We start from the raw sequence: 19,397 nt of genomic DNA, 5'->3' as shown, positions 1-19,397 counted from the left end.
CCAGGGAAGCCCCTGTCAAACATTTTGAAAGCATGGTCTCAACTTTCTCACTTCCTCTGTCCACTGTGACCCGGCTTCTGCCCCAGTCGTTCACTGAAACTGCTCCCTGCAAAGGGCCCAATGGCCCTCCTGTCAAATCCAAAGAACAATTTCTTTATTATCCTACTTGCCGTCTTCCACGTCTAACACTGCTGACCTCTCCCTCCATCCCGACCCTTGGCTTCCATGATCAAATGTCTTCTCTGTTTTCTTCCTCTTTCTTTCGGTTTCCCTTTTCAGGCTCCATTTTTCTGCCCATCCCCTGCATGCTGATCTCCAGGGTTATCACCTAAGCCCTCCGCCAGCCTCTTTTCATTCTAGTCTCTCAGAATGATGGTGATTAAGCAAGGTGCAAGTCCCAGGCTCTGAAAAGCACTTCCTCCACTGCACTCCCATATCACGGGTTCCGCTTTTAATGCCTCTCAGATCTGTCACCTCCTCTCCACTCTGACAAATATCCCCCCTTCCAGTTTTTATCCCACTCCTGTCCATTGTTCAAATTGTCCTAAGAATGATTTTTCTAAAACACAAGTCCGATCACGTCATTTCTCCATTTAGATCACCTCAGTGTTTTCCTGTTGCCTACAGAACAAAGTCCACAATACTCAGCAGGGCAAATGAGACCTTTCATGAGGGGGCAATTTGCCCCCTTGCAGCCTCATCTCCTGTAGCCCCCCTTACATGACTGTTAGAGCCCCCTTGGTGCAGTATGCTTCTCCATGCTTCTGTGCCTGGGCACTTGCTGCTCCCCTTTGCTCTCTTGAAGACAAGAGTCCTCACTCTATAAGCCTCCTCTGAGAAGAGAACTACACAAGCACCACACTCCCCTAGGGAGAATTAGGCACTTTCTCCTCTGTGCTCCCAGGGCACACTGGATTTACCATGAAGGTGAATTCACACTCGTCTCCTCCACTGCTGCCTGAGCCCCATGTCTTATTTTCGTGATCACTCCAGCATACAGCAGACTTGGACACACAGTAGATGCTCGATAAATGTTGTGGTGTAATTTTTACCCACCCTAGTACTGGATGGTTACAAAAGGCTACAACCCATGCTTTGACCCTGAAGATGTTTTGACTCAATTTTTCCCCCCAGTTTTTCTTTTGAAGATAATCTCAAACTTACAGAAGAGTTGCAAGAATAGTTCAAGGAACCCTCAGATACACTTCACCTGGATTCACCAGGTGTCAACCTTTGCCACCTTGCTTTATCTGCTTTTCTCTGAGTTAATTGCAGACATCATGACAATTTACCTACAAATATTTCAGCATGTAATCTCCAAAGAACAAGAATGCTCTTGTTTGTAACCAAAGTTTAACTGCTCAGAAGATTTAACATTGATACAACATTATCCAGTATGCAGTCTGAAATGCAATTTAAATTTCCCCAATTATGTCATTTTAAACTGTTTGTTTTGGATCCAGGAGCTCATTTAGGATCAAGCATTGCATCTATTGCCACCTCTCTTTAGTCTTCTTTTGATATTCATGAAATGTTTATTTTTGTAGAGTTTAGGCCAGATCCATTTTGCAGAATTTCCCTCAATTTGGACTTTTCTGATTGTTTCCTCATGATTAGATTCAGAATAAGCATTTTTGGCAGGAATGCTACTTAGGTGATGGTGTACACATGTCAGTTTGCTCCATTGATGCTGAGTTTGACCATTTGGTTAAGGTGGTTAGTTGCCAGATTTCTCCTTTGTAAAGATTACTTTTCCCTTTTGAATGTAGTTAGTAAGTAAACTGAGCAGGGGTATGTTTGATATACCTCCATATTTCATGATTATCCTCTTCCCCAGCAACATTTTACTCATTGATTTAGAGGTTGTTTTTCGAAAATTTTTTTATTGTGGTAAAATACACATAAAAAATTTACCATTGTAACCATTATGTGTACAGTTCAGTGGTGTTAAGTACATTCATAATGTTGTGCTACCATCACCACCCTCCATCTTCAGAATTTGTTTCATCTTGTAAAACTGAAATTCTATACCCACTAAACAATAACTCCCCACTTCCCTCTCCCCGCAGCCCCTGGCAACACTGTTCTGTCCCTCTGATTTTGACTACTCTCAATACTTCATATACCGTAAGTTTTCTTGTAAGTCTTACCCCAGGTTCCAATGATACATATCTCACTATGTGCTGTTCCATTGGTAATATTCTTTATGAACTAGATAAAATTCACAAGAAAACAGTACCCACTAGTATTGCCCATCCAATTCTTTTCTATCTGATACCTTGTGTTAGTTGTCCATGCGTTTGGTGAAGTAAAGTGTAAAAGGTGAAATCAAAATGTCATTTTGTTTGGGGGTCAAAACACTTGGTAAACAGTCTGCTTACAAAACTGTTGTAGCTTTTTGGAAAATGACGTTGGAATGTAGTAGCTCCAGTAAGCAAATGGAGAAAAGTATTCTCTACCAGCTTATTTCATTGAGAACAGACCACAGACAGAGGACAGTCCATCACAGTGGAACAGAACAGTGAGGTACTTCCAGACTTCCAAAATTCCATACCTGTTCTGCCTGCTAAATAAATATCCACAGACCTGTCAGCAACATTTCCTAAATAGTTGGCGCAAAGTTTTTGCTGAAAGGTGAAAATTCGTTAAAGGAATCATTAATATCCACTTAACTTTTGTAAAATTGAATCGAGCTGCAGTAATATACGCTTGCTATCACATTCTTTTGTCATCTAGAAAGGACTATTACATGAATAAAATGTAAACATTCCCGAAGTAACTGGGAACTTGGTAGCTCGTGCTACTTGGACAGGTGGCGGAAAGGCGTGAGACTTGGCGTCCAGGAGAGAGCCAGAGTGCACCAACTCCGTAGGAACTTTCAACAGAAAACGAATACGGTGTAAACACGGCGCGCTCCGCCGAGACCACCTCCGCCTCGCATCGTGGGCGCGCTCCGACCTCTGCAAGTCGGTCGCACAGCAAACAGGGTGACCAAGTGCTCGCGAGGGTCGTGTCCTCGAGAGGACCGAACACCGTCAGCACTGCCGGTGGCAGCCCGACGGCCGTTTCCTGTCTGCAGCCCCGGTGCAACTCTCAGGCGCCCCTTACTCAACGCCCCGCTTGCCAGCACTGAAGGTCGTCGCTGCAGTAATAATAACGAACCGTTGAGAGGCGTCCGGCCTTCCCCAGCCCGTGCACTTGCGAGACCCGCGGCGGGGCCCAAGGCCTCCGCAAACCCCACCCGGCCTCCCAGGTCGCCCCCCGCCCAGCGCCGTGGCTCGGGCCCTTAGCCTACCCACCGCCGCCCCCACGCGGGTCTCCTGGGCCCCGACCCCTCCCCTCCTGGCCCGCACCCGCCTCGGGCCCAACCCCCTCCCGGGGGCGGGCTTCCTGAGCCCAGACGCCCCCCGCCCTCTCCACCTTCCGGGCCCCGCCCCGCGCCCCCGCCCCTCGGAAACAGCCCCGCTCCAGCTCTCCCGGAGCTCCGCAGCGGGGCGAGCGGGGCGGGCGGGGCCGGGTGGCGCAGGGGGCGGGGATTTCTGGCACTTTCTGGGCGCTGCGAACGCTCTGATCTTGGGCTCGAAGGCCGGAAACGTCGGCGACGGAGCCGTAGCGCTGCCGCGGCTCTTCCTTGTTCTCCGCTGAGGCCGCGCCGCGGCGCAGACATGGCCAAGTGGGGCCAGGGAGACCCGCGCTGGATCGTGGAGGAGCGGGAGGACGGGACCAACGTGAACAACTGGCACTGGTGCGGCCGGGCAGGGGCCGGGGCCGCGGCGTCTGGGCCTCCTCCCTCAGGAGCCGGCGGGGTGGGGGTGGGGACCCTCTGCGAGCGCCCGGAGCCCTGTAACCCGGGTGCAGGGGCGGCCGGGTGTCTCGGGGCGCCTCCCGGGCCGTGGTGGGCCCCGGGCCGGGGGAGTGGGGAGGGTTGGGGGCTGCACAGGTGCAGATGCTCGTCATTAGCCTCAGGGCTTGCGGAGCCCTTGGAGCCTGAAGACCCGGTGTCTTATCTGCACCGGCTCTGGGACTTCACTTTCTTCTTTTTGAAAGTTGGGTTGGGTCCCAGGAATAGAAGTCATTCTTGACTTACCGCTTCAGCTTCGGCAGTCTCTGACCTTAGAAGCTCTCCCCGCGCCGCCCCTCCCCCCCAGCCCCTTGAAGTTTGGGGGAGTTAAAATGAAGGTAGAAAGTGTGTGTGTGTGTGTTTGTGTGTGTGTTACGTATGTATTGGAAAGAACAGGAATTTGGATCTCAACTCCACATCTAACTTGATGAGTCTCTGGTGAGCCCTGCCTTCTAGGAGTTCTTACTAGTTACCCATCCTTTTTCTATCTCATATGGAGCTTGGGCTGATTTTTGCCCCTCACTCTTCAGTCAGAGCTTCAGGAAGTGATCTCTGCTCTGCTCCTCTGAGGGCTGTGCTATCTCAAGGCCATCAAGGTGATGCTGAGGCAGGTCCAGGGCAGAGCAAAGCCTTAGCCTGTGAGGGCATCCTTCCCTGGGGGAGTCCTGGCTTGGGGTTAGGAAGAGCTGACCTCTCCTTTCCCAGCCTTGTCACCGTGGACACTTAATGGACTTCTCTCTGCTCATTTCCACCCCTTTAAATGGGAACATTATTTGGGAAGATTGTATGAGATAATATCTGTGTGAAAACACTTGATAATTTGTCTTATTATGATAAAAGTTATTTCAGTTATAATTACCTTTTCATGTGGCCTAGGCTTTACCCCTCCATTTCCACCAGGTGAGATTTCGAGACCTCCTTTCCCCCAAATAAACCAGTGTTTTTAAGACAAAGTACCACCCAACAGCTGCTTGAGAGGAATTGGGCTGATCTGGACTGGGCCAGGGCATTACCCTGATTCCCCAGAGTGGGCGTGTGGACACCAGTGGGGGCTTCCATCCACAGCTCTGCCCTTCTTCTGGCCCTCGTTAGGACAGAGCGGGATGCCACCAGCTGGTCCAAGGGGAAGCTCCGTGAGCTCCTGGTGGGCATTGCTGTGGAGAATGAGGCTGGCCGTTGCGAGATCAGTGAGCTGAAGCAGGTGGAAGGCGAGGCTTCCTGCAGCAGCCGCAAAGGAAAGCTGATTTTCTTCTATGAGTGGAACATCAAACTGGGCTGGAAAGGTAACAGGGTCCTCCAGGTACAGGTGGGGCTGGGGGCTGTGTTGGGGCAGAGTTGGTTGATTCATTAGTCATTCATTCAACAGATAAATTTAGAACTCCTGCTATGGGGCCCTGAATTGGTGTTTGGAGTTCTGGATACCCTTAACTGCATGTGGAGTTCCTTGTCCAACCAGCTGTGGGCTTCCCTTTCTCCCAGCACTCAGCTCTTTAGGGCTCTTAGCCGTCAGCTGGACTCAATCTGCCAGGCATTTGTGAGCACTAGCGTTTCCTGGAGCTGCTGCCTGGAGTACTCTTCCCCTCAATAGGTGCCTGCTGGCTCCTTAAGCTCTTTCAGGTTTGCATCCTGAGTAAAGCCATCTGTCTCCATTCTCTGACAGTTTCAGATCCCTTCCTTGTACTGTTTCCCTTCCCTGCTTAATTTCTCCCCAAAGCACTGATATTTGGCACACTACATATGGTTACATTATTATTGTTCTGGATTCCCCTTTTCTCCCCGTTCATCAGGGCAGAGATTTTTTAAAATATCAGCTTTATTGAGGTATAATTCACATGCCGTACAGGTCGCTCATTTAAAGTGTACAATTGCCTGGTTTTCAGTATATTCAGAGAGTTGTGCAGCCATCACTACAGTCAATTATAGAACATTTTCATCTCTCCCCCAAAACCATGTACCTGTTAGCAGTCACTCCCCCAGTCCTTGCAACCTCTAATCTAATTTCTGTCTCCATGGATTTGCCTGTTCTGGACATTTCATATGAATGGTATCACACAGTATGTGGTCTTTTGTGAGCAGCTTCTTTTACTTGACATAATGTTTTCAAGGTTCATCTGTCTTGTAGCATGTTTCATTCTTTTTCATTGTTGACTAACGTTCTGTTGTATAGATGTAGCACATTTTATCTGTTCATCAGTTGATAGACATTTTGGTTGTTTTCATTCTTTGGGTCTTTGGGCCAGGGATTGATTGGTTTTGGTTCGATCACTGTCTGAAACGTTGTGTTTGTTGAATGAATAAATTTCTCCCGTGGTGCCTGGCTCCTTGCTGGGTGGACCGTCTATACTCAATAAATATTTGTTGAAATAACCATGGATATGAAGACAGGGAAAAGGAAAAGGAGGAGAGAGGGCAAGATCTGGTTCTGGAGGATGGTGCTGTGTTTGGGCCTCAGCTTGTGTCAGCTTCTTTCTTGAGAGTTTGGGTTAGAGAGCTGCCTGGTGAGCTGTCCTTGCGCCTCTGTCCTAGTGGCTGTCTTGCTAACTGGAGCCAGGCCAGAGCCCAGGGAATGTTCAGCGAGCATCAAAAGCAGTCCCACTTGTGCGTTGAAACCTTCTGGCTTGGGGTTTGCTCTCAGTTGCTCCCTCAGTGGCTGCTCTTGGCTGGATCATAGCAGGATCTGGCTCCTTACACATCCAACTCCTCAAGACAGGGGCTCTGAGGTCCCCAAGGAAACTCATGGTCTTGTGTCTCTTCCATCTCCCTTAGCTTAAAGCAGCAACCAGCTCCTTTGTAGGTTAAGACCCAGCAACTCCCAGGCAGCAGCCAGAGGGCAGACGGAACAGGGCTTCCCTGACCCCGTGTGCTTTCTCCTCTAGTAGTTAATCCTAGAGGTGGCTAGTGGGACCCGCTGGGGAGGAGACAGTACTCTGGTCTTCCTTTTTTTTTTTTAATTAAATTTTAATTATATTAAAGTTATAGCTTTCTCAGATTTATTGAGATATAATTGATTTATAACATTGTATGAGTGAAAGGTATACAACATGATGATTTGATATATGTGTATATTGCAAAATGATTTCCACAATAAGGTTAGTTAAAATATTCATCACCTCATATAGTTACAATTTTTTTGTGTGTATGTTGAGAACTTTTAAGATCTGCTGTCTGAGCAATTTTCAAGTGTATAATGCTGTATTGCTTACCCTGCTGCACATAACATCCTCAGAACTTACTTATCATATAAGTGGAAGTTATATGTGCCCTTTGTGTCTTTTGACCACCTTCACCACCCTTCCCTCTGCCACCTTGCAACCACCAGTCTACTTTCTGTTTCTGTGAGTTTGGTTTTTTTTTTTTTGATTACACATATAAATGAGATCATACACTATTTGGTTTTCTCTGACTTATCTCACTTAGCATAGTGCCCTCAGGGATCATCCATGTTGTCACAAATGGCAAGATTTCCCTTCTTTTTTGTGGCTGAATAATATTCCGTTGTGTAAATATGCCACATTCTCTTTATTCATTCATCCATCGACGGGTGCTTAGGTTGTTTCCATGTCTTGGCTACCATAAATAATGCTGTATTGAATATCGGGGTGCAGATATGTCTTTGAGATAGTGATTCCATTTCCTTTGGCTATATATCCAGAAGTGGAATTGCTACATCATGTGGTAATTCTATTTTTAATTTTTTGAGGAACCTCTATATGGTTTTCCATAGTGGCTGCACCAATTTACATTCCCACCAGTAGTGCATGAGGGTTCCCTTTTCTCCACATCCTCACCAGCACTTGTTATCTCTTTTTGATAGTAGCCATTCTAACAGGGGTACAGTGTTATCTCTTTATGGTTTTGATTTACATTTCCCTGATGATTAGTGATGTTGGACACCTTTTCAGGTACCTGTTGGGCATTTGAATACTTTCTTTGCATAAATGTCTCTTCAGTTCCTTTGTCCATCTGTTTTTTTTTTTTTTTTTTTGCGGTACGCGGGCCTCTCACTGTTGTGGCCTCTCCCGCCGCGGAGCAACAGGCTCCAGACGTGCAGGCTCAGCGGCCATGGCCCACGGGCGCAGCCACTCCGCGGCATGTGGGATCTTCCCAGACTGGGGCACGAACCCGTGTCCCCTGCATCGGCAGGCGGACTCTTAACCACTGCGCCACCAGGGAAGCCCTGCTCATCTTTTTAATGGTATTTTTTGTTTTGGTTTGGTTGTTTGCTGTTGAGTTGTATGATTCCTTACATATTTTGGATATTAACTCATCAGATATGGTTTACAAATATTTTCTTCTATTCTGTAGGTTGCCTTTTCATTTTGTTGATTGTTTCTTTTGCTTGTGCAGAAGCTTTTTAGTTTGAGTAGTCCCAGACCAACATCAAGGAGCTTTTTCCCTGTCTTTTTCCCTAGGAGTTTTATGGATTCAGGTCTTACATTTAAGTTTTTAAGCCATTTCAAGTTAATTTTTGTGTATAGTGTATATTTTGTGTATAGTGTAAGATTCATTTTCATTCTTTTGCATGTGAATATCCAGTTTTCCCAGCACCATTTATTGAAGGTAGTATCTTTATTTATTTATCTTTTGCGGTACACGGGCCTCTCACTGTTGTGGCCTCTCCCGTTGCGGAGCACAGGCTCCGGACACGCAGGCTCAGTGGCCATGGCTCACGGGCCCAGCCGCTCCACAGCATGTGGGATCCTCCCGGACCAGGGCACGAAACCCCGTCCCCTGCATCGGCAGGCGGACTCTCAACCACTGTGCCACCAGCGAAGCCCCGAAGGTAGTATCTTTTACCCATGGAGTATTTTTGTTTCTCTTGTCATATATTAGTTGACCATATATGCATGGGTTTATTTCTGGGCTCTTGATTCTGTTCCATTGGTACATGTCTTTTTCTTATGCCAGTACCATACTGTTTTGATCACTCTTGCTTTTGAAATCAGGAATTGTGATGCCTCCAGCTTTGTTCTTCTTTCTTGGGATTGCTTTGGCTATCAGAGTGTTTTGTGGTTCCATGTGAATTTTAGGATTGGTTTTTCTACTTCTGTAAAAAAAATGCCACTGGAATCTTGGTAGGGATTGCATTGAATGTACAGATGCCTTTGTGTAGTATGGACATTTTTTAAAAATTATTTATTTATGCAGTGGGTTCTTACTAGTTATCTGTTTTATACATATTAGTGTATATATGTCAATCCCAATCTCCCAAGTAGTATGGACATTTTAACAATATTAATTCTTCCAAGACATGAACATGGGATATCTTTCATCAGTGTCTTATAGTTTCCCATCTACAGATCTTTTACCTCCTAGGTCAAATTTATTCCTAAGTATATACTGTTTCTGCTGCTATTGTAAATGGGATGTTTTCTTTATTTCTTTTTCAGATAGTTCATTGTTAGTGTATTGAAAAGCAACTGATTTTTGTATGTTGATTTTCTATCCTGAAACTTTACTGAATTTATTTATTAGTTCTAATGGTCTCTTGGATTTTTTTGTATATATGATCATGTGCTATGCAAATAGAGGTAATTTTACCTTTTCCTTTCCAATTTGGATGCCTTTTATTTCTTTTTCTTGCTTGATTGCTCTGGCTAGGACTTCCAATACTGTGTTGAATGGGAGTGGTGAGAGTGGGTACCCTTATCTTATTCCTGTTATTAGGGGAAAAGCTTCAAACATTTCACCGTTGAGTACAATGTCAGCTGTGGGCTTGTCATATATATTGCCTTTATTATGTTGAGGTATGTTTCTATTATACCCACTTTGTTGGGAGTTTTTATTATCAGTGGATGTTGAATTTTCTCAAATGCTTTTTCTGCATGAATTGAGATGATCATATTATCTTTATTTTTCATTGTATTAATGTGATGCATCACATTTGACTTGGGTATTAAACCATCCTTGCATCCCAGGCATTAATTCCACTTGATCTTAGTATTTGATCCTTTTAATGTGCTGTTGAATTCAATTTGCCAGTATTTTGTTGAGAATTTTTGCATCTATATTCATCAGGTATATTTGTCTGTAATTTTTTCTTTTTCTTTTCTTTATTTTTTTTTGGCCGCACTGTGTGGCATGTGGATCTTAGTTCCCCGACCAGGGATCAAGCCTGGGCCTCCTGCAGTGGAAGCGCAGAGTCTTAACCACTGGATGGCTGAGTAGCCCTGTAATTTTTTCTTGTAGTGTCCTTAACTGGCTTTGGTATCCTGGTAATGCTGGCCTCTTAAAATGAGTCTGGGAATGTTCCCTCTCTTCAGTTTTTGGGAAGAGTTTGAAAAGGATTGACGTTAATTCTTTAAATGTTTGGTAGAATTCCCCAATGAAATCATCTGATTCTGGGCTTTTCTTTGTTGGGAGTTTTTTTTTGATTACTGATTCAGTTTCCTTAATCATAATTGGTCTGTTCAGACTTTCTAGTCCTTAATGATTCAGGCTTGGTAGGTGATATGTTTCTAGGAATTTATCCATTTCTTTTAGGTCGTCCAGTTTTATAGCATAAAATTGTTAACGGTAGTTGCTTATTATCCTTTGTATTTGTGTGGTATCAGTTGTAATGTCTCCTCTTTCATTTTTAATTTTATTTATTTGGATCATCTGTTTTTCCCTTGGTTAGTCTAGCTAAAGTTTTGTCAATAATTGTTTATCTTTTCAAAGAACCAGCTCTTTGTTTTATTAATCTTTTCTATTGTTTTCCTGTTCTCTGTTTCATTTATTTTATTTAATTTATTTATTTATTTGGCTGCATTGGGTCTTTGTTGCTGCGCACAGGCTTTCTGTAGTTGCAGTGAGCGGGGGCTGCTCTTCGTTGTGGTCCACAGGCTTCTCATTGCGGTGGCTTCTCTTGTTGTGGGGCATGGGCTCTAGGTGCGTGGGTTTCAGGAGTTGTGGCACACGGGCTCAGTAGTTGTGGATTGCAGGCTCTACAGCACAGGCTCTGTAGTTGTGGTAAATGGGCTTAGTTGCTCCACAGCATGTGGGATCTTCCCAGACCAGAGCTTGAACCCGTGTCCCCTGCATTGGCAGGCAGATTCTTAACCACTGCACCACCAGGGAAGTCCCATGTTTCATTTATTTTTGCTCTAATCTTTATCCCTTTTTTTAAATTGAGATGTAATAGGCATACAACATTATATTCATTTTGTGATATAATGATTGTATATTTGTACACATCAAGAAATGGTGACCACAATAAGTCTAGTTAACATTCATCACCATACGGTTATAAGATTTTCTTTTTTCTTGGGATGAGAATTTTTAAGGTTTACTTTCTTTCAAATATACAATATAGTATTATTATAATTACCATACTGTGTATTACATCCCCATGACTTATTTTTTATAACTGGAAATTTGTACTTTTGACCACTTTCACCCGTTTTACCCATTCGACCACCCTGTCTCTGGCAACCACTAATCTGTTCTCTGTATCTGTGACTTTGGATTTTATTTTTAATTGCTTCTTCTTTTTTTAAAATGAATTTTTGGCTGCATTGGGTCTTTCGTTAATGCATGTGGGCTTTCTCTAGTTGTGGCAAGTGGGGGCTACTCTTCGTTGTGGTGCGCAGACTTCTCATTGCAGTGGCTTCTCTTTGTTGTGGAGCACTGGCTCTAGGTGCGCAGGCTTCAGTAGTAGTGGTGCGCGGGCTCAGTACTTGTGGCTCGCGGGCTCCAGAGTGCAGGCTCAGTAGTTGTGGTGCACATGCTTAGTTGTTCCGCAGCATGTGGGATCTTCCAGGACCAGGGCTCAAACCCGTGTCCCCTGCATTTACAGGTGGATTCTTAACCACTGTGCCACCAGGGAAGTCCAACTTCGGTTTTTCGTTTTATTTTTTTCTTTTAGATTGCACATATAAGTGAGATCAAATAGTATTTGTCTTTCTGACTTATTTTATTTAGCATAATGCCCTCAAGTTCCATCCAGGTTGCTACAATTGGCAGGAGTGTTTTTCTTTTTTATAGCTAAATAATATTCCATTGTGTGTATGTACTACATTTTCTTTATCTGTTCTTCCACTGACGGACACTTAGGTTGCTTGCATGTCTTAGCTATTGTAAATAATGCTGCAGTGAACATGTAGATGCATATATCTTTTCAAATTAGTGTTATTGTTTCCTTTGGATATATACCCAGAACTGGAATTGCTGGATCATATGGTAGTTCTATTTTTAATTTTTGGAGGAACCTTCATACTGTTTTCCATAGTGGTTGCACCAGTTTACATTCCTACCAGCAGTGCACAAGGATTTCTTTTTCTCCACATCCTTGCCAACACTCATTATTTCTTCTCTTTTTAACACATTACCGATGGGGGGATTTTTGCAGAAACTTAACGCCTGTGGCTGGCAATTTGTTATGTAAGTGAATATTGAAACACCTGTGTTTGAGTAAATATCAACAACTTTTTTTTCATTTAATGTATTTATTTGAAACTTAGTACATGTCTTACTAAAGCATTCTATTATTTCGTTAGAGTGTGATAGGCAGTAAAGCAGGCACCTCTGTGCAGGGGAAAGAACATCTATTACAAATATACTTTTCACTGTGCTTTCTCCTGGAAGATCAGATTCTACACTTTGTGGTGTCATTTTTTATTAGTCCTGTGGGTATTATTTCATATAGAATATGTTCTTTTATTTTACCTGATAGTCAACAAGGTGGATCTTTGTGGAGGGGCTCTTTTAGAAATGCCACAAGAAGCACCAGGTGTGGGACTACCACTACATTCACCAGACTGGTCAGTTACCCATTCTCTAGCTACTGCTAACAAAAATTGCTTGTTAAGTCATTTTATTATGTGCATTAAGGCTACAGTAAATTTTAAATGCGTTGAATAAACTGTAATTACTCAAACAGTAACCCACTTTCTTATACCATTTTCGAGTTTTCTGGAGGATATTGAAGTTTGCCAGATATTGATCGATCGATCAACTCCTTTCATACATTTTTGTTGTGTTTTGTTTTGTTTTTGATATGATTCTATTTTTTTTAAATATTTATTTGGTTGCACCAGGTTTTAGTTGCAGCAGGTGGGCTCCTTAGTTGCAGCTTGCCAGCTCCTTAGTTGCGGCACGTGGGCTCAGTTGCGGCAGACGGGTTCCTTAGTTGCGGCTCCAGGGCTCCTTAGTTGTGGCATGCGAACTCTTAGTTGCAGCATGCATGTGGGATCTAGTTTCCTGACCAGGGATCGAACCCGGGCCCCCTGCATTGGGAGCACGGAGTCTTATCCACTGTACCACTGGGGAAGTCCCTCATATATTTATTATACTCTAATATACAAGTGGGCTTAGTTTTCTGATGGCCAGTCCTCCTGTCTTCCTTTCCTGTAGATGTTATGGAGGCATCATGAATAGTTGTCACCATGCGGACTAGCCTCTTGTCTTTCCATATAAGAAGAATCACTTCTCCCTTCCATAAGAATGTCATTTCTCCTCCTGTAGATTTTAGATTTCTCCTTTAATTGGTTTGGTAGACCACAATTCTCTCTTATAGTCCCACAAACTCTGGTTTTATTTTTCAACAGTGTTTCAGATGTGGACACACTGTTGTAATAATTGTCTTGGTACATATGGTGCTGTGAACCAAGATAAGATTGTAGGACTGATAATATTGTTGTAGTTTCTTTCCTTCACCTGTGTAAATCTCAAGGTAGCATATATATCCAGTTTCACTTTCGCTAACCATCCTGACCAAAATTCCATATTTTGTAAGTTTTCTGGGATTATAGGTTTTGAATCTTGAGTTGTCCTCTCCACTTTTATCATTCCCTTATCAAGTGATAGCTCTTGTTTGTATATAGATCGATTGAAATTTTGGTAGAAAATAATCTAAAAGAGGTTTAACTTTTGAAATTCTGTCTGTAGGAAGTGGAGTTTCTGAGTTATTAAAGTGAAGAGCTGTCATTATTTGTTTGAACCTTATTCTCGTCAGAATCTTTGGAAAGACAGGTGTTTCAAGTAAGGGATCAGTCCAATATTCTTTCCAGTGTGACTTTCTTATTTGTCCCATCAAAATTATTAATCCAAGGAACTTCTTCGTGTCACTATTGTTTACATCAGTCCATTTTAAAGCCTTACCATACTCTTTATATGATTTTTCATTCCGTTGGTGATACAAGTTTGTTTGAGAAGCGACCAACTCGAAAAAGTTATTGCCAAAAAACAAAATTAATTCTGTTATGTTTCGGGTTATTACATTCAGTGGTTACACCTGACACACCTGTAAAGTCTTCTAATTTTCATGAAATGTCTTCAATCCACTCTTCTGTAGAAGCAAAGGAGCATTCTCCAGCACCGTTTCGTTTTCACTTTCCATATCAGAATCAATCACTAAGGTTTTTTGTCTTTTTGTTAGTCTAGTATTCACATCGTCTGAATCAACTATATTCTGAAGAATTATCATCTTCTGAGACACTAGTATATATGTTGCTCGGACAGTCAGAGAAAGTATCTGCATAAAATTGACCAAAAAATTCTTCACTCAGAATTTCACGATGTGTCATTTTTGAAAATTTTACGGTAATAAACTTGCATTTATAATATACACAAGGTTGGAACAAAAACCTAACAGAGAAAAATGTGAATGATAACGACAATCATAAGTTGATTAATGAACCCTCGATCAATTTTAAGTTCTAACAAATTTTCAAGGTGATGTTAATTGTATCACTCTCTAAAAATGTATTGATACGTCTCCGGTCAATAACGTTCAGGTAACAAAAGACATATTAATACATCTCTGGTCAATAAGTTGTTAATAAAAGACACTGTAATAGGTGTGAGGTGATATCGCATTGTGCTTTTGATGTATAATTCTGTGATGTTGAGCACCATTTCATGTACCTGTTGGCCATTTGTATGTCTTCTTTGGAAAAATGTCTCTTCAGATTTTCTGCCTATTTTCTAACCAGATTGTTTTTTGTTATTGAGTTTTATACGTTCCTTATATATTTTGGATATTAACCCCTTATCATATGCATAATTTACAAATATTTTTTCTCATTCAGTAGGTTGCCTTTTCATTTTGTTGGGTTTTCTTTGCAGAAGCTTTTTAGTTTGACTAGTCCCGCTTGTTTATATTTGCTTTTGGTGTTAAATCTAAAAATCATTGCCAAGACCATTGTCAAGGAGCTTATCACTTTTGTATTCTTCTAGGGCTTTTGTGGTTTCAGGTCTTAGGTTCAAGTCTTTAGTTCACCTTGAGTTAATTTTTTGTGTATGGTGTAAGATAGTGGTCCAGTGTCATTGTTTTGCTTGTGGCTGCCAGTTTTCTCAGCATCATTTATTGAGGAGACTGTCCTTTCCTCACTGTATATTCTTGACTCCTTTGTCAAAGCTTAATTGACCACATATGCATGGGTTTATTTTTGGGCTCTCTATTCTCTTCCATTGATCTGTGTACCTGCTTTTTATGCCAATACCATACTCTTTTGATTACTATATCTTTATAATATAGTTTGAAATCAGGAAGTATGATGCCTTCAGCTTTGTTCTTTTTCAAGATTGTTTAGGCTGTTTGGGGTCTCTTGTGGTTGCATACAAATTTTAGGATTGTTCTATTTCTGTGAAAAATGCCATTGGAATTTTTTTTTTCATTTTAACATCTTTATTGGAGTATAATTGCTTTACAATGGTATGTTAGTTTCAGCTTCACAACAAAATGAATCAGTTATATATATACATATGTTCCCATATCTCTTCCCGCTTGCGTCTCCCTCCCTCCCACCCTCCCTATCCAACCCCTCCAGGCGGTCACAAAGCACCGAGCTGATCTCCCCGTGCTATGCGGCTGCTTCCCACTAGCTATCTACCTTACGTTTGGTAGTGTATATATGTCCATGCCTCTATCTCGCTTTGTCACAGTTTACCCTTCTCCCTCCCCATAGCCTCAAGTCCATTCTCTAGTAAGTCTGTGTCTTTATTCCTGTTTCATCCCTAGGTTTTTCATGACATTTTTTCCTCAAATTCCATATATATGTGTTAGCATACAGTATTTGTCTCTCTCTTTCTGACTTACTTCACTCTGTATGACAGACTCTAGGCCTATCCACCTCATTACAAATAGCTCAATTTCGTTTCTTTTTATGGCTGAGTAATATTCCATTGTATATATGTGCCACATCTTCTTTATCCATTCATCCGATGATGGACACTTAGGTTGTTTCCATCTCTGGGCTATTGTAAATAGAGCTGCAATGAACATTTTGGTACATGACTCTTTTTGTATTATGGTTTTCTCAGGGTATATGCCCAGTAGTGGGATTGCTGGGTCATATGGTAGTTCTGTTTGTAGTTTTTTAAGGAACCTCCATACTGTTCTCCACAGTGGCTGTATCAATTTACATTCCCACCAACAGTGTAAGAGGGTTCTCTTTTCTCGACACCCTCTCCAGCATTTATTGTTTCTAGGTTTTTTGATGATGGCCATTCTGACTGGTGTGAGATGATATCTCATTGTAGTTTTGATTTGCATTTCCCTAATGATTAATGATGTTGAGCATTCTTTCATGTGTTTGTTGGCAATCTGTATATCTTCTTTGGAGAAATGTCTATTTAGGTCTTCTGCCCATTTTTGGATTGGGTTGTTTGTTTTTTTGTTATTGAGCTGCATGAGCTGCTTGTAAATTTTGGAGATTAATCCTTTGTCAGTTGCTTCATTTGCAAATATTTTCTCCCATTCTGAGGGTTGTCTTTTGGTCTTGTTTATGGTTTCCTTTGCTGTGCAAAAGCTTTGAAGTTTCATTAGGTCCCATTTGTTTATTTAAGTTTTTATTTCCATTTCTCTAGGAGGTGGGTCAAAAAGGACCTTGCTGTGATTTATGTCATAGAGTGTCCTGCCTATGTTTTCCTCTAAGAGTTTGATAGTTTCTGGCCTTACATTTAGGTCTTAAATCCATTTTGAGCTTATTTTTGTGTATGGTGTTAGGGAGTGATCTAATCTCATACTTTTACATGTACCTCTCCAGTTTTCCCAGCACCACTTATTGAAGAGGCTGTCCTTTCTCCACTGTACATTCCTGCGTCCTTTATCAAAGATAAGGTGACCATATGTGCGTGGGTTTATCTCTGGGCTTTCTATCCTGTTCCATTGATCTATATTTCTGTTTTTGTGCCAGTACCATACTGTCTTGATTACTGTAGCTTTGTAGTATAGTCTGAAGTCAGGAAGCCTGATTCCTCCATCTCCGTTTTTCGTTCTCAAGATCGCTTTGGCTATTCGGGGTCTTTTGTGTTTCCATACAAATTGTGAAATTTTTTGTTCTAGTTCTGTGAAAAATGCCAGTGGTAGTTTGATAGGGATTGCATTGAATCTGTAGATTGCTTTGGGTAGTAGAGTCATTTTCACAGTGTTGCTTCTTCCAATCCAAGAACATGGTATATCTCTCCATCTATTTGTATCATCTTTAATTTCTTTCATCAGTGTCTTATAATTTTCTGCATACAGGTCTTTTGTCTCCTTAAGTAGGTTTATTCCTAGATATTTTATTCTTTTTGTTGCAGTGGTAAATGGGAGTGTTTTCTTGATTTCACTTTCAGATTTTTCATCCTTAGTGTATAGGAATGCCAGAGATTTCTGTGCATTAATTTTGTCTCCTGCTACTTTACCAAATTCATTGATTAGCTCTAGTAGTTTTCTGGTAGCATCTTTAGGATTCTCTATGTATAGTATCATGTCATCTGCAAAGAGTGACAGCTTTACTTCTTCTTTTCTGATTTGGATTCCTTTTATTTCCTTTTCTTCTCTGATTGCTGTGGCTAAAACTTCCAAAACTATGTTGAATAAGAGTGGTGAGAGTGGGCAACCTTGTCTTCTTCCTGATCTTAGTGGAAATGCTTTCAGTTTTTCACCATTGAGGACGATGTTGGCTGTGGGTTTGTCATATATGGCCTTTATTATGTTGAGGAAAGTTCTCTCTATGCCGACTTTCTGCAGGGTTTTTATCATAAATGGGTGTTGAATTTTGTCAAAAGCTTTCTCTGCATCTATTGAGATGATCATATGGTTTTTCTTCTTCAGTTTGTTAATATGGTGTATCACGTTGATTGATTTGCGTATATTGAAGAATCCTTGCATTCCTGGAATAAACCCCACTTGATCATGGTGTATGATCCGTTTAATGTGCTGTTGGATTCTGTTTGCTAGTATTTTGTTGAGGATTTTTGCATCTATGTTCATCAGTGATATTGGCCTGTAGTTTTCTTTCTTTGTGACATCCTTGTCTGGTTTTGGTATCAGGGTGATGGTGGCCTCGTAAATGAGTTGGGGAGTGTTCCTCCCTCTGCTATATTTTGGAAGAGTTTGAGAAGGATAGGTGTTAGCTCTTCTCTAAATGTTTGATATAATTTGCCTGTGAAGCCATCTGGTCCTGGGCTTTTGCTTGTTGGAAGATTTTTAATCACAGTTTCAATTTCAGTGCTTGTGATTGGTCTGTTCATATTTTCTACTTCTTCCTGATTCAGTTTTGGCAGGTTGTACCTTTCTAAGAATTTGTCCATTTCTTCCAGGTTGTCCATCTTATTGGCATAGAGTTGCTTGTAGTAATCTCTCATGATCTTTTGTATTTCTGCAGTGTCAGTTGTTACTTCTCCTTTTCATTTCTAATTCTATTGATTTGAGTCTTCTCCTTTTTTTTCTTGATGAGTCTGGCTAATGGTTTATCTATTTTGTTTATCTTCTCAAAGAACCAGCTTTTAGTTTTATTGATCTTTGCTATTGTTTCCTTCATTTCTTTTGCATTTATTTCTGATCTGATCTTTATGATTTCTTTCCTTCTGCTAACTTTGGGGTTTTTTTGTTCTTCTTTCTCTAATTGCTTGAGGTGCAAGGTTAGGTTGTTTATTCGAGATGTTTCCTGTTTCTTAAGGTAGGATTGTATTGCTATAAACTTCCCTCTTAGAACTGCTTTTGCTGCATCCCATAGATTTTGAGTCGTCGTGTGTCCATTGTCATTTGTTTCTAGGTATTTTTTGATTTCCTCTTTGATTTCTTCAGTGATCACTTCGTTATTAAGTAGTGTATTGTTTAGCCTCCATGTGTTTGTATTTTTTACAGATCTTTTCCTGTAATTGATATCTAGTCTCACAGCATTGTGGTCGGAAAAGATACTTGATACAATTTCAATTTTCTTAAATTTACCAAGGCTTGATTTGTGACCCAAGATATGACCTATCCTGGAGAATGTTCCATGAGCACTTGAGAAAAATGTGTATTCTGTTGTTTTTGGATGGAATGTCCTATAAATATCAATTAAGTCCATCTTGTTTAATGTATCATTTAAAGATTGTGTTTCCTTATTTATTTTCATTTTGGATGATCTGTCCATTGGTGAAAGTGGGATGTTAAAGCCCCCTACTATGAATGTGTTACTGTCGATTTCCCCTTTTATGGCTGTTAGTATTTGCCTTATGTATTGAGGTGCTCCTATGTTGGGTGCATAAATATTTACAATTGTTATATCTTCTTCTTGGATTGATCCCTTGATCATTATGTAGTGTCCTTCTTTGTCTCTTCTAATAGCCTTTATTTTAAAGTCTATTTTGTCTGATATGAGAA

The 19,397-nt window shown here is 41.5% G+C and overlaps 1 protein-coding gene across 2 annotated transcripts in view; it reads left to right on the top strand.

The window, feature by feature from the left end:
- The first annotated feature begins 3,546 nt into the window (after positions 1–3,546).
- LOC132531833 (activator of 90 kDa heat shock protein ATPase homolog 2) overlaps positions 3,547–19,397 on the top strand; it is a 29,561-nt gene continuing 13,710 nt past the window's right edge. For both annotated transcript variants that reach the window (XM_060169927.1, XM_060169926.1), the window contains exons 1-2: positions 3,547–3,745; positions 4,934–5,124. In XM_060169927.1, the coding sequence (XP_060025910.1) occupies positions 3,666–3,745; positions 4,934–5,124 (271 nt within the window). In that variant the 5' untranslated portion in view covers positions 3,547–3,665. The remainder of the gene's footprint in view (positions 3,746–4,933; positions 5,125–19,397) is intronic.

This window comes from Lagenorhynchus albirostris, chromosome 13, assembly GCF_949774975.1.
Source record: "Lagenorhynchus albirostris chromosome 13, mLagAlb1.1, whole genome shotgun sequence".
NCBI classification, from domain to species: Eukaryota; Metazoa; Chordata; class Mammalia; order Artiodactyla; family Delphinidae; genus Lagenorhynchus; species Lagenorhynchus albirostris.
Note: the sequence above shows the minus strand (reverse complement) of the source record. Positions and strands in the feature narration are given on the sequence as shown.